General features: G+C 42.0%; 1 protein-coding gene across 2 annotated transcripts in view; it reads right to left on the bottom strand.

Moving 5' to 3' along the window:
- Window positions 1-5474: 5474 nt before the first annotated feature.
- prkar1b (protein kinase, cAMP-dependent, regulatory, type I, beta) overlaps window positions 5475-15579 on the bottom strand; it is a 56571-nt gene continuing 46466 nt past the window's right edge. Inside the window, exons 8-10 of one of the 2 annotated variants that reach the window (XM_079564157.1) lie at window positions 13142-13263; window positions 6941-7022; window positions 5475-6564 (exon numbers count right to left, since the gene is read on the bottom strand). In XM_079564157.1, the coding sequence (XP_079420283.1) occupies window positions 6392-6564; window positions 6941-7022; window positions 13142-13263 (377 nt within the window). In that variant the 3' untranslated portion in view covers window positions 5475-6391. The remainder of the gene's footprint in view (window positions 6565-6940; window positions 7023-13141; window positions 13264-15579) is intronic. The other variant, XM_079564156.1, reaches the window with a different exon arrangement.

Genomic DNA, 15579 nt, shown 5'->3' with positions numbered 1-15579 from the left:
GTATTCTTCCAGCTTCACTTTGACCTTGCCCCTGGGTTCATCTGAAGTGGTATGCTGCAACACACTTGAAGCCTTGAATGGTTGAGATTTTCCCCGGAGCTGCACCATTTCTATAGCAACCGCACCTAACCGAGCTATAAAGGCATTTTACCTCCAGGAGTGAAGCCCTGCCCACTTTACAGGCCCTGGTGCGATGCAGTTTCACACGCATGGTGGTAACGATTAACAGTGGTTCGAGAGCCCCCTCTGCCACAGCGAGGGCTCAGCTTGATCTCAAAGGAGCAGTGGCATAATTGCTTTTAAAATGATAATTACCACTGCTTTAGATGCTGCCATTAACTCTTTGGATCTTGGAAAACAAACGTAAAGGTCCTATATCATGCTCTAGTGTTTGTTTTATTGTTACTACTACTTTGCATACTATCTGTACATCCCCTTTACAGGCTGCTGTGGACGATGCTGAAATTCTGTAGAAAACTGTATCTTGTTACTTTACTGTATGTAACTTTACATAACGTTTTGTAATAAAAAGGAGCAAGGCAATATACAGCAGTTTTAATTCCCCAATTTACTTTCCCTTTTTGGATTGAACCGTCTGCGATAGAACAAGAGAAAGCATAGTTCCTCAAGAGAATCATGAAAGTGACCACACATGGCACACAGTGGTCTGTCTGGATGCCCCGGGGCAAAAGCTTGTTTAACACAACACACTCTACTGTAAGAGTGACAAAGTGGCCACTAATTGCATACACGGAGGTTAGCTGCAGGATCTAAGGCTCCAATTAGATTTGGTCTTTTGAGTCTTTAAAGGCAAACCATACTATGATTATGGCGTGCAGACCAGAACCATAATGACACCTTCCACCTTCCTCCTTCTGCCGCTGCCGCTCCTATAGGGCTCCAGACAAAGTGTAAAAATCCTGAAGCGCCCGAGATCACAACAAACTGATTATCAACAGGAAGTGGCTCCATTATGGGCTTAGTGATGGGAGAACATGCTCTTGGGTTTCAGCGCTCAGTGAAATCCATGCATTCCTACAGGGTTTAAGGGAGAGCCTGGTCACCCCATTGGACTGCGCTTCCCCAGTGGTAGCTATACGTGCCCGGGGCGCTGCCTGGGGTACAGCTGCGCCCCTCTCAAGGACCCTTGATGAGGGGCTGAGTGGACATCCAGCATCCACACTTGACAGCTAGAGCCTTGAGACTTTGCACACCTGCGCTGAGTGAAGGGGGTGAGGTCCATAGTGATTGACTTGGAAAAACAGTTGTATCTCCAAGGCAGAGGCTATGTTTTCATTCCTGGATCGCTGCCAAACATCTACAATGTGACGATGTGTCAGTCCATATTTTCCAAGCTGAGAAGTCGTCATTGAGCTGAGACGTGATTTGAGTTTCAGCAATAATCTTTATGAGCTTGAAGGAAACCAACCATCAAACCGGCTAAAAGCAAAACAGCTATTAACATTATCGGAGCGAGCTTTTGGGACCATTTATAAACAAGCCGGACACGGGGAGTCAGCCTTCCCTTGTCCTAATGTGATTGGTCCAGAGTTCGCTGGCTTTTATGATCAGCTCTCACCGTGTTAACGACTCCGCTGAGACAAGGAAGCGACAAAAAGAAGCGAACAATTCAGACAAGTGGTGCACACTCTCCTCCCAAGGGAGCAAAGCCAGGGCCCAAAAGAGGAGATGGATAGGACGGCCGGGACACTCATTGGCAAAGATGGAATATACTCCTCATTCTTTCCTTTGACATAGAATGGTATTATGCCAAAGTATTTTTTTGTGTGTGTGTCAAAATTCCTATGAACAAAAAGATCAAATCACCAGAACTCTTTTTGCTTATTTAATATTCATGTAAGTCGATAGAAAAAGAGCAGCTACATGAACAGAAGAGTTAGAATCCAGATCTTTGCACACAATAGGGAATAGGACCAGTGCCTTTGCTGAGATTGTTGGTTCAGAGGGGTCGACATTGTGTTTTGTAGAGGGCCAATAATGAATTGTATATGGCGCAACCTTCATTTCTGAGGTTGAGGATTATTTGAATTTGTTTTTGTGAATTCTAGACATCCTAACAATTGTCTTCGTTCAAAGCTTTGTATAAAACGCAGACATTTACGCGGCGCTGCCACTTACGCTGCTCTGTGATATGTTTGTTTGTCTTTTTGGCAGTTTGGACAGCGGATACAGAAGTCACCTCGCTTTGGGAACAGCTTTGAAAAGGCAGCCAGAAGATTTCAGGGAGGCCTGGTGGCGGCGTTAGCACAAGTATACATGTGAATTATTTACTTGTTGTCCAGCAGGAAATGAGCAACGATAATAAGCTTGGGAAAGAAAAGTAGAAAAAGCAAACAGATGCTATCTCCCCCAACGTTCAGTCTTGGCGTTCAGGCTTTCTATTCTTCGGGGCAGCCATTTTCTCTTGGGAATAAATTGTTCAGATTTTTTAATGAGAGAAAAAAAAGTCCACGTCCAAGTTTTCACCAAATAGCGATTTTAATAGGTCGCATTCACAAACCTGATGTAACATTTTCAAATTGAATTCCCTAGCAAAAAGATCAATCTTATGGATTTAAAGTCTTTTCAACTGCAGTGACTAAGCAGTTGTCTCACCTGTAGATGACACTGTGACAAAATGACCCGATAACCTTACCTTTAACTGATTTGTAGCCTATAACCTCACACACATAGGCAGTAGGAATTTGTCTTACTCTGAAATAGAAAGTCTGAGCTGGACCCTGTGACCCACGTTCGGACTTTGCCTTTTCTTCCCATCCCTAACCCTACAATCCCATCAGCCTGACTGTTGCTTAGTCACCTGTGTCCGGTCCTGGGCATGCCCTTTGACCTCAGAGGGGTCATGATAAGAGAGCCCACATATGCACAAGCATTACCAGCAGGGCCGAGGCAGAGCTGAGATGTCCCCCGGATTCCGCTGGCTTATAATCAATGGAGCATTCACACTGAAGATATCCGGGACCAGGGAATTCAGGCATTTTAACAAGGCTTGCGTCTCCTAAACAAAAAATTAGCTTCCAAGGCAGCGGAGCTAATACAAAGCAGAGAAGGTTGTGGTAAAGTTCACTCATGAAATCCAGAGACCGAGGCCGTTCTAAATGAGGATGGAAATAAAGCATATTCTCGTGAGATCACCACTGGTTGGGTCTGGTAACAAATCACTCCCAGAAGTCTCTTGTAAAATTTTCTAAATAATTATCCACCGCCTGGAATTTGGTGGAGTGCACACATTGCCGAAACAAACATCTTCCCATACTGGTCTTGTTTGTGTGTCAAAACAATAGAAGATGTAAGTTTATGTGCTTGTGCATGTTTATTTATTTTCTTTGAGAGGAGGGGTTGTTTCAGGGCCATCTTTCTAAAGCCTTTTTCATTATTAGTTAATTCATCCCACCCATCTCTGGGGAATGGTTGTACTCAATAATGCTGAGGTCCTGACTCTGCCGTAAAAAGCACATTGACATAATGTCCTGGGTTATATATTTGCAAGTGCTCATTTTCATGCAGTAGTTTAGCTTTTCCCCCCCCCCTCTTTCTTGTCTTCAAGGTTTTCTGACAGATGAACCCTGGCAATGCTCAAATCCAGGCTGAAAATAGCTTTTAATTTATTGTCATATGATCAATTTGCTTTCAGTGTAATTTTATATAGACTATTATTTACCTCTTAACTCCTTAACCCGCGGCTGTACATTATCCCTAGTTTGGCTTTACCCAAATCTAAAAGCATCTTGTCAAAATAATGACAAAAGTGAGACGAAAATGAGGATGAAAATGTAACAAGAGTGTCAAAAACATGAGAAAAAAGATGGATGAAAAAGTGACAAAAAAGCCTTGAAATTACAACCAAAAAAAAGGCACAAAAGACCAAAAAATAGTTAGGAGTTTTGTAGGTCTTAGCTTTCAAATGAGGCGTTACCCTGGCAAATATAGTCTGTAAACTCCAGTTGAGAAGCTTTTAGATTTGGGTCAGGATGAACTGGAGAAAAAGCATTTGGTTTAAAGCGAGTGGTAAGAGGTTTTAACCCCCACTTTAATCGAGAACATTTTTTTCCAGTTTGGCTTTACCCAAATGTAAAAGCTTCAAAATAGCAACAAAACAAGGATGAAAATGGGTTAAGAAGTTCATTTCAATTCATTTTTGTTCTGTAAAGCACTTTTTAATTGCTTTGTGCACATGTTAAATACAAATTAAAGGGGGGGGGGGGGGGGGGGGGGGGGTATTATGCAAAATCGACTTTTTCAATCATGTTATTATGTCACTCCCTCACTAAAAACATGCCTGAAGTGTTGCCTTGGCACATTCACGTATTTTTGAGTAATCTGTATAAACTCTGATGGCAGTCCTTTTAGGGCTAGGTTTGCCTGAGTCCTCCTAGGAACGCCCCCACCTCCTAGAGACGCCTCCGAGCTTTCGTCACCAGCCCAGTAACCAACCACTGCTCCTCAGCAGAACCCCCTCCCCACTGATGCCACAGACAGCGTGTGGAGGGGGCGTGTCGGAAAGGGACAGAGGTTCTTAAAGAGACAGAGGCCTATTTCAAGACATTCACTACAGCCATTTTGAGAGAGCAATTTTATACAAGGCAGTTATTCTAATTTACTGCAGTTACAGACCAACAGAAGGTTTCGTCATCATTGTAGTGTGATATAGACTGGTGCTATGTGATTGAAAAAAACATAATACCCCCGCTTTAAGTAAAATCACCTTTTTGTTGTTAAAGTTGAGTTTGAGGACTTTACCTTTGCCAATGCTGGTCTGTGCCCTCTAAGTGCTGTACTGTATATATATATCTATATATATATGTGTGACTTCCATCATAAGTGCTAAACTGTAAGCCTTACAATGGGTTGCAATGGAAAACTGTCAGACCCGATTTGAGAATTATGTGAAAGTGTTTGCTGGAGTTTGCTTGTCCTCATATTGGCCCGGAGCCACCTCGGTTAATGCTTCACCTTGGCGCCCATTTGCGCTATTGCCAAGTTGTGTCCTGAAGGAGCCCACCCAGGAAGACTCCAGTCAATTAAACTCAAGACACAGGTTTATCTTTGAAAATACAGTTCGTTCCCCCTCACTCGCTCGCTTTTGTGCAGCGATCGAAGTGTACGTGCAAAGTTTCTCGGTGTGGAGTGAGGGGGGGGCACCGGTGCTCTCACTGTCTGTGCGTTGGGGGCACATTCTTCACTTGATTTAGTGGGCATTAAGATTAGGAGGAATGTGTCAAAGCTGGTCAGGCTATTTGGTTTGCTGTGTGTTGCAAAAATGGCTGGGGAGGTTTTTTTTCCCCTGACAGCGCACTTTGAAGGATGACGGACACTTGGCTTAATGTGAAAAGAGACGAAGAGCAGAGGCGTGTGGTAGAGGGCAGCAGGGCGGCGTGGCAGGGAGGGGACCTGTGAGGAAGAGCACATCGGACACATCGGATTCATTATTGAAAGGCGACACTCATCATTATTCCACAAGCTTATCTTTATTTGTTCAAGATGATCTTTTATATTTGAAAGACACACAGACAAGACACAAAGATATTTTTATTTGCCAGGTCACTTGTGGAGCTTCTGACATGATAGAGCTGATCAAAGAAAAGCAACACAAGTATATACAGTACATTGTATCTATCTCCACTCCTTGCTTTTGATATGAAGAATATTCATAAAAGTCTTAAAAACGGCTAAATCAAGAAGTTATCTAGACCCAGTGCTACAAAGTGTCCATCTAGTCAGAAAGAAAAGAGTCTGGATAAAAACACATTTGTTGGAGGTTGAGTCCTGAGACGTTGGAGGTGTAATTAATTTGCTAAAATAAATATTGTATTGTTAATTGTGCTGCGCGCACGTGCACTGGGCTGGTAAAAACTACTCCGCACGGCGAACTGAGAGTCGGAAAGCTCTTATAAAAGCTTTTGCCACAACACTTCAAACATATGCAACCCCCGAACTGCAAAAATAGCACAAAATAAAAGCAAATAAACCTATAAATATAAGACGTGCAGTGACCCACAAATGGCACCACCACACAGAAGTGAAAAAGGCAAAAGCTGTACGTAAACGCAACTTACTTATATCCTGAAACCATTCTTAGACCATTCATCAAAGTGCAATCCCCATTTAGATAGATAAAAGCATGCATCATGTACAGTCAACTGTATGCATGATACACATACATTATGAGATTCATGATGTCTGGCCCCTCTCATTGTTACATCCTCCTTTCTGACATAAAGCTATGTGACAGCACAGGTCAAGTCAAAGTGCACAAGATCAAAACAAATAGAAAAAAGGCAAGAAATGAGCACTCTTCACTGTAAATCTGGCCCTGGTCAAAGTGATGCTGATGTCGGCGCCCCCTGCAGGTGGTGGTGGGGCAGTGCCCTCACACAGTGAGGGAGATGAAGCTGTTGTATCTCTGGATGTTCCTCTTGAGGATCTCCGAGCAGGGCCCCAGCACACGCTCGAAACGAGGCCTGTCCAGCTTCACACACTTGAGTGGGCCTCGGGCGACTACAGTGGCTGCCCTGGGACGGTTCAACAGCAGCGCGATCTCACCTGCAGAGGCCACGGGAACAAGGTCAGGACTGTGGTGGTTCATATGTGAAGATTGCAGCTGCACTTAAATGGGCCAATGAAACGTAAGACCAAAAGTGGTCCAGAGTTAAGGCTTATTCATACTTCATAAGACGCAAGAACTTTGTTCTTATACCAAAAGCTGCAAGAACAAAATCGTCTTAAGAAGTATGAATGAGCCTTTACCAAGATGGCTTCAATGCAGAATCCAGCTTCATTTAATTGTTATTGATATTTTTTTCCTCCACAGCCCAAACACTTTCTGAAATGTTCTTTGCCAGCATTTGATTTCTCCATTGCACTCAAGTAAAACATACTGCTGACTGCATAATGTCACATTTATATGCTGTATACTCACCAAAATAGTCAGATGGTCCAAGACGTCCGACTTCCACGTACTCCTCGTTATCTGACCGGCGCTGCAGCACTGAGGCGATGCCCTGGAAACAACAAGAGGAGAAGAAGAGTCAATGAGCAGATAATACGGGGTGGGAGGGGTCAGCGGAGGGGTATTCCAAAAGGCTCTGAAAATCATCAGGGGGATTAGGGAGAAGGCAAAATTCCTCTGCTTCATAAGAACACAGGTGCACAGGATTTAGCCCGCTTTCCGCCCAACAAACACCTGTTTGGTGAAATCAGAAACACACCACAGTGCACAGTCAAATATTCTTGTAGGCTGTGGGAACCACATGTGGGAACAAAATCTCATTGCTTTGCCTCAATCTGTCCATAGAGCAAAACATGATGTTATATTGGAGTGTGACCTCAGAAATCTGTACAGCTTTACCAGAACGAACCACATGACATAGACAAAAGTGGCCTGATACTATTCAAACATCTATACCACATGATAAACTAAACATGTATTGGTATAATAAGGTCATGTTAAAAACACTTAAATTTACATTTTCCACTAACACATTAGAAGTTTTGCAGTTAACAATGGTGTTAATAACTTGTGAAGCACTGGTATGCATTGTCCCAAAGCAGCTTCCAATGGTTAATAATAGAAGCAGTTTAATAAGGTAGAAAGTAGGTTGTGTGCACTGGAGCTTGACACAATGTCACAAAAACAGTTTTGACTTTTTCCCTGCCCTCCTTCTCACTGTTGTTAATCCTTCTCTGGCCTCTCTTTTCCTTCTGCTGACCAAACCAATAAAACAATGTGGACATAATCGGCCTTAATGAGGACCAAAAACGGTAACTGTGTCTCAAAAGTTACATTTTCTCTTTGAAGGAGGCAAACATTCAGGTACAAAGGTCTTTTTAGGGAGAAAAGATAATCTAGTGAATGAATGTAACACTTACTGAATGAATGGGAAAGATTCAAATGGGGCTGAACGAAACAATCTAATACTGATAATGATACTGCATCATTTTTACAAGAATCTGTAATATTATGTTGTTTTAATAACTGCAGCTTTCGCAATTTACCAAATGTGTTCATTCAAAAGGCAAATATTAGTCCTGCCACCTTATCTCTCACCACCAATAACTGATACATGTTTTTTGCCTCTGAAATGTTGCAAAGAGACGCATACTGTGTGTAGGGATTTTGGAGCCTGGGAGATACTGTAGGAATGGGCCTTACAGTAGATCTCTTGGGTTTACAACCTTTCCATTCAAGTCCAAACAAAGACAGTGAGACAGTGCAGCTCTGTCAGGTACAGTAGAGGCCACATCCGGTGTGGTCCCGATAACCATCATGTGCCATCCCAGGGGTAGCACTCACACACATTTGCTACATAAACATTAGGACTCCTCCTCACTGTGCGGCGCAATGCAGACTGAAAAGTCCATGCACAGGGATTACTGTCAAGTTAACTGTAGCTAAAAGGAATTGTCTATGGGTGTCATCAAGCTCAAGGCAGCATTTACATCGACAATGAAAATCCCAGTTTATAAATACATACTAAAAAGAACCTGAAAATCGAATGTCATGAAACAAGATGAGACACATTATAAGATTTGACAGCTCTTTCTAGCTAGCAAGACAAAACAAATATCAAATCAGGACTAAAACAAAGAGAAACAAATTTTGTAGGTTTTCTAAGTATGTTTGTGTGTGTGGATTAGGGCTGCACAATATATCGCGAAAAATATCGTATCGCGATATTAGCTGATTCAATATCCGTATCGCGAGAAGCCACAATATATCGCAACATCACCATAGCCTTCATCTGACTAAGATCGACCCATTTTTTTTGCAAACTCAAACTCATGCATTGAAGTCATGTGTAGAAGTTCAGTTTTAGTTTTTACATTTACTAGCTTTGTTAAATTCTACCCTTGTTTTGGTCCTGATAGGGTGTTTTTTAAGTCTTCACACAATTTGCTGAAAAAAAACATGTTTAGTGAAATATCGCAATAATATTGTTATCGCGATATTGCACAGCAAATCGCAAGTCACTTCAATATCGTGCAGCCCTAGTGTGGATGTGTAAGCAAAGTGTTTAAATCTTGGTCTTACGGAGGAAGACCTTGAGTGATTTTGTCAAAACCCTCTCACAATGATAAAGAATCTGAAACAAGGAGCATAGAGAGTGTGTGTGGGACAAACTGATCAAGAAAGGAACAACCACTAAATCAACAACAGACAAACGGAAGGGCAGAGAGAGAGAGAGCAGCAAAGTAAGGTGATATCTGCGCACAAGGCCACCCAGTCCCGACTGTGTCTGCACCTTGTCACTCACACACACAAAGACTCTGCTTAGAGAAAACACTAAAGACAACACTTTCGCATCTCACACTACAAGAGAGGGATGAGGGGATTCTCAGGGGATCGTGCCCGAGAAAGAAAACGTAACTAAGTTTATGTCTACGGTCAAAAGTAACAATATTTATTGAGTTAAAATTGATCCAAAATCTGTGAAATTAAAGTTAAGCTCCATTAGCTAAATTACACTTTACCAAATACTCGGAAATGCCTAAAAATGAAACACAAAAACTGTAAAATTATGCCAATTCTGCAATGACCTGGAAGTCAAGGGTCAAAGTTTACTAATATTTGAACAATCTTCGTCATATGTTTCTTTTCTCCTCAAAGATCTCCATAAATACGAGTGCACAGGGACTGTCATTGTTTTAAGGCCAGAGACGTGTTCAGGAATAACAAACTAAATCTATTCAGGCTTAGGACAGTCCCAAAACTACACAGCTTTGCAATGTTTTGCAGTTTGTGGACTTTGCGAATAGGCTCTACACTGTTTTTAAAGGAGGGTGTGAGCATCACGGCGTGAGCTCTTAAGAAGGAAGCAAAGCCAACAGGGTGAGGCTGGTTTCTGAGGTCAGGTGAGAGTTTGAACAACAGGAGATTAGAATGTTAATGTGTCAATGTAACATGATCAAACTTTATGCTTTTTAGATCTTACTAATGCAGTGATGATGCTCTAACTAAATCCAATTGAATTTGATGATGGCAATACTATAACTATTGAGCAGAATTACATACAAGTGTCTCCAAAGAGCATCCCTGACCTGTTGGAGCCATATGAACCATCTCGGAGTGGTTGGTGCTATTGCAGAAGGTCCCAGGTTCGATTCATGTATCGTGCGGGCCTTTCTGTGTACGTGGGTTTCCTCCGGTTTCCCCATCACCCCCAAAACATGCACAATAGGTTAATCCTCCACCCAAGTGATTGGATCAAATGCAGTGGACACATTTTTGTTACAACAGTTATTCAGGTAACCTCTTATCCCCTGCCTTAAACGAGCGCATTTTCTCCAGTTCAGTTTTGCCCAAATCTAAAAGCTTCTCGACTGGAGCCTCATTTGAAAGCGAAGACTTCAAAAACTGATTGTGGCTTTTTCGTTGCATTGTCGCCGTGTTTTTGTCAAAATTTGAAGCAAAGTTGAGGACAAAAACGCTTAGTTGTGCTAGTGCCAAATCAAGTACTTTATGTCCATTCTTTGCATTTCTGATTCTGATTCTTCTGATTCTTTGTCTTCTTCTGATTTCTCTCTTTTTTTCTTCTGATTCTTCTTCTTTTGATTCCTCTTCTTCTTCTGATTCTTCTTTTTCTGATTCTCCTTTTTCTGATTCGTGTTCTTGTTTCTTCTGATTCTTAGTTTTCTGATTTTTCTTTTTTATTTTGATGCTTCTTCTGATTCTTCTTCTGCTTCCTTCTTTTGATTTTTCTTCCTCTGATTCTTCTTCGGCTGATTCTTCTTCTGATTCTTCTTCTGCTGATTCTTCTTCTGATTCCTTCTTTTGATTTTTCTTCCTCTGATTCTTCTTCTAATTCTTCTTCTTCTGCTGATTCTTCTTCTGATTCCTTCTTTTGATTCTTCTTCTGTTGATTCTTCTTCTGATTCTTCTTCTTCTGCTGATTCTTCTTCTTCTGCTGATTCTTCTTCTGATTCCTTCTTTTGATTTTTCTTCCTCTGATTCTTCTTCTAATTCTTCTTCTTCTGCTGATTCTTCTTCTTCTGCTGATTCTTCTTCTGATTCCTTCTTTTGATTTTTCTTCCTCTGATTCTTCTTCTAATACTTCTTCTTCTGCTGATTCTTCTTCTGCTTCCTTCTTTTGATTTTTTCTTCCTCTGATTCTTCTTCCAATTCTTCTTCTTCTACTGTACATGAAACACAACTTCTACTACAGTTTCTTTACTATCTAGAGACCTCAAACCCTATTGAAGCACACATTTTTCACATATTTTCAGATAAAAATAAGCTTACTCAGATCTTAAAATCTCAGACGAGTGTTATTTTTCCAACAGATTACATGTAAACAAGTATTTTAAACGTGTTCTTGTCTTGCCCTTGTTGGAGTGATAACTAATCATTTGCACACATCTTAATTGCAGGTTTTGACACAGAAAAGATTATGGAGGCTCGGATGTGGCGGCAAAACTCCCCAAATCTCCTCTTTCTTTAAACTCTCTCCCATCATGAGTCGCCGGCCTCTCTGACTCATCCCGTCTCCCTCCCGGGGGCTGGCTCTTTCGACCCCATGTGAAAGTCGGCGACACACATTCCACCGGCGTCCGGAGCGCTCTGGGAAAGTCGGGCCCTGCTACCATACCGCCCTGACACACAGAGGGAGTTTGGTGGACAGGGAAAACTAAGGATTACGGTTAACAGAAACACTTAAGGGTGGGCGAGCTTGCAGAAGAAAAAAAAGATGGCACGTGTTTTTCTCCAGGGTAGTATAAATCATCCCCCAAAATCTCTTTATGAAACATTCTCCTCCATGACCTGTATAAAAAATCAGACGATGATGATGACTCAAGTGTTACTAACTGCTATATTTGCAAAACTAAATCCCTGTGGGGTCTGTTTTCTGCACAGACAAACCGGCTTTCAAGGGAATTGTGCCGCCACCAGGGAGGTTCACTTCAGATTTAGCCGGTGATATTTACAGTGCAGCCTATAAATATGTCCGGAACGGTTGAGCATGTCAGCACATCCAGAGAGATAAGGTACTATGCTTTGGGAAATCCTTACTCGCTTTAGATTCACATTAGCCATAAAAAACAGACAATGGGGGAAAAAGATAAACTGACCTTGAAGCCTGGGAAAAGTGGCAAGGCGCAAAACAAAAGTCGACTTGACCTCTATCCTGAAGTGACGTTGAAAGATGGTGCGAGTGTGGTGTTAATCAAAAGTGTGTCGGGACGGCGGGCAGGGGGCTCTTTATGAAGCTTGACCCGCTGTGGTCGGTGTGAAGAGAGTCGTCTAGGGCCATAGGGGATCAGGCCAGATTAACATGTCCGAGGGTGTAAAATGAGAAGTCATGACGCCGGACAAGAAATGATGATGTTACTGTTGTACCTTTGTCCCTTTGCTTTAGGAGGTTCTGTAGCCATTTGTACTTTGTTTGAGTCTTGATGCAAAGCTTTCACCATCATGGTTATTGGTGTAGAGCGTTTTACATGATGCAAGAAACAAATTTTCAATCACTCCATGCTCTTTGGTGGTAAGTTACGCTTGGGACCGGTCAAAGTCAGAGAATAAACTCCTTACCAATATTAGTAGATGTGTAATCACCATCTTCATCTCTCTTCAGAAATATTTGTCTTTTTAAACCAATGTCTTTAAACTCTTAACCCCAACATGAACCAAGCACGAAAGAGCCGGAAAACAAAAACTTGCCGAAAATGCAACAAAAACACAGCAAAAACGTGCCGGAGAAGCAATAGAAAGTGATGAAAACACAACAAAAAATGAGACAAAAATAAAACAACTAAAAAGTCACAAAAATGAGACGGCTGAACTGGAGAAAATGCGCACAGTTAACGCGGGGGTTAAGAGGTTAAATGGTTTCAGTTTTCCACCAATGAACCACTCACACATTCACATCACAGCGACAGTGTCAAGTGGCAGGAGCTGAGATCGAACCTCCGAGCTTTGGATCAGTGGGTGAAAACTCTTCCGACTGAGCTAAACTCACTCATTCAAAGGAAGATTACTAGGACTAAATCTGTAGAATCACAACCAAACCAGGATCTATCAGGACTAAACCATCTGTAAACAAAGACTAAACCTGACCCCATGTGAAACAGATCTCGCCCTGGTTCCCTGTATCACATGAGGCTATGACTTTATTCCCCGCCTTACCTCTGTTATAATAAAGAAGTCATCCCCAGGTTCTCCTTGCACCACGATCTTCTCTCCGTCTTCAAACTGAACTGGCTCCAGCGCGTCAGCCACAGTCAGACGCTCCCACTTATCCAGCGACTCTGCACATCGAAACACAAACAATTTCCAACAACGAACTTAACACTGTCCACTATTTCTACTGATTAGAAAAAATGTAGTGAAATGTCCAAAAGCCGACTACATGTTCGCCGTTTTTGATCGATGGCTAAAGCTGAGCTGCTGGTGGTTCGGTAATTCCCACCTTAGTCTAATCCAGTCATTCATCAGGGACTGTAACATACCCTGTCCAGTCCGTCCTCGCACGGAGACGAACACCCAAAAACCAAGCCCTAAATCTGGAGGCCCACACAGAACCGGATTCTGGTGACAGCTAAATCAGATAGCTCATTGTGGAGTGCAAAAGTTATCTGTACTTTGTTCTGTTCGGCGGTTTGCTCGAAATGTCTTAAAATGGTGAAAATAATGTTTCATCCTGTTGATGTTTAAAACTATTTTTTTATGTGTTTTGATTTTGTGAAATATAAAAGAAAAATTTAGGTAAAAAACGCATTGATGCATTGACTTTGGACCATTCTTCTCTATTATTCACAAAAAGTAGACATTTTTCATAATTCCAGATGAAAGGAAGGGGTTTTTACAACTCTTTGGATGATGGATGGATAAAAGAAATACCCAAATAATAATAATAAATAATTGAAGACACTTTATGCCAGTTTTTGTTTAAAGCAGTACTAAGTAACTTGTTTACCTTAACAAATCCTTTCCATAGTCCTTATTGCGGTAATACAGGTATTAATGGGAAAACCACAATTCCAACTTTCCTGCACCAGGTCGGAGTCACCAATACACACTAATGGAATCACGAAGAAGAAGCTAACAAGCTAACTGTGGGCTAGCGCCACTTAAACGGTATTTACAGCCAAGTTTGAGTGAAAAAAATGATCTTCATTGTGTAATTGGATGAACAATATCCCTCTCTCCCTTTAACTTTTCTGCCAGCGTATAGTATTTACTCTCAAGGACAATTCGCAACATGCTACGACACCTGCAGTGGCACTTATGGCCTGCAGGGGTTACTTAGTACTGCTTTAATATGGATGTGCCCAGTAATTAGAGAGATATTAACCACAAACCAGGTCAGACATCTGCATTTAACAGTAAAAGACAAATCCTAACCATAAACTGACCAGTCACTTGAATACTAAACTTTCACCGTGTGCTGCTGTGACCGTGTAACGATAAGAACTGACCCAGTGGAATCTCACATAATATCTTCGACAAGCAATCTCTTTATGCATATTTGAGCGGCGCTTGTGGAGACAGCTGTCTTTCCAGCCGGTCCGCCACATGCACAGTGACGTGGTTTAGTCCGAGATATTTCTAGAAGTTGCTGGTATTCACGCCGGGACCAAAAACACAGACAGCCACACATTTTCACTGCGCATGATGTTCCATCCCGCGGAAACGTTTGAGGAACATTTGAAGTGTGGGTATTTATAGTTAAGGGGATTTATACGGAGATAGCCACACAGAAGTCCTCTCATAAGCCTCCTGTCTCCTCGGCCCGCTCAGCTTTGTCTGGCCTTAGTCCAGTGTTTTGATTTGGCCCAGACGCGGAGGATCCCAGAAACCTCTTTGTGTCGTCGCATTGTCTCCGGAAGTGTTCGGTAACCGATCTGCGAGTGTGTCTTTATGTGTCTTAGGATTAAATAAGGCGAAGCGTGGTGTCGCGGAGGTGTCCAGTGTCGCCGTGCAGTGGGGCCGTAGAGTCTGCCAAACCCCCAGATGGATGATGTCCTCTGTCTCGCTTAAGGCTGGCTCCTGTTGAGGTGATCCTTAACGGCGAGCCCAGGTAACGCGATACGCAAATGTGAAGAGAGAGGACGCCTACTATCACAACCTCACCTTTGCTAACAGCTTTGGACACAGAAGAAAATCATAGCAAAAGCAACACCTTCTTCCGGGTTTGGGATTAAACCCAATTTAAGTGAGCGCATTATCCGCAGTTTGGCTTTACCCAAATCTAGAAGCTTCTGGATTGGAGCTTACAGCCTATGGGCCAGTGTAACGCCTCATTTCAAAGCAAAGACCTACAAAACGGATCTAAACTGATCTTTTTTCCTTGTGTTGTTGCCGTGTTGTCGTCACTTTTTTTCATGTTCTTTTTCATTGCATTTTTGTTGCCTTTGTGTGGCTTTTTTAATTGAGTTTTTGTCACTTTTTTGTTGCACTTTCATTGCTATTTTTGTGACTTTTTCTTTGCGTTTTCTTCTTGTTTTTGTCACTATTTTGACGCTTTTTTCATTAAACATTAAAAGTGCATTATGCAACTTTCTATAGGAGAATAAATTTAATATTTGTGCGTATTTGACCTTGTAGTGACCCAGCAGCTGTAT

The sequence above is a fragment of the Gobius niger genome (assembly GCF_951799975.1).
Source record: "Gobius niger genome assembly, chromosome: 10".
Taxonomy (NCBI): Eukaryota; Metazoa; Chordata; class Actinopteri; order Gobiiformes; family Gobiidae; genus Gobius; species Gobius niger.
This window is presented reverse-complemented; position numbering and strand designations above follow the sequence as displayed.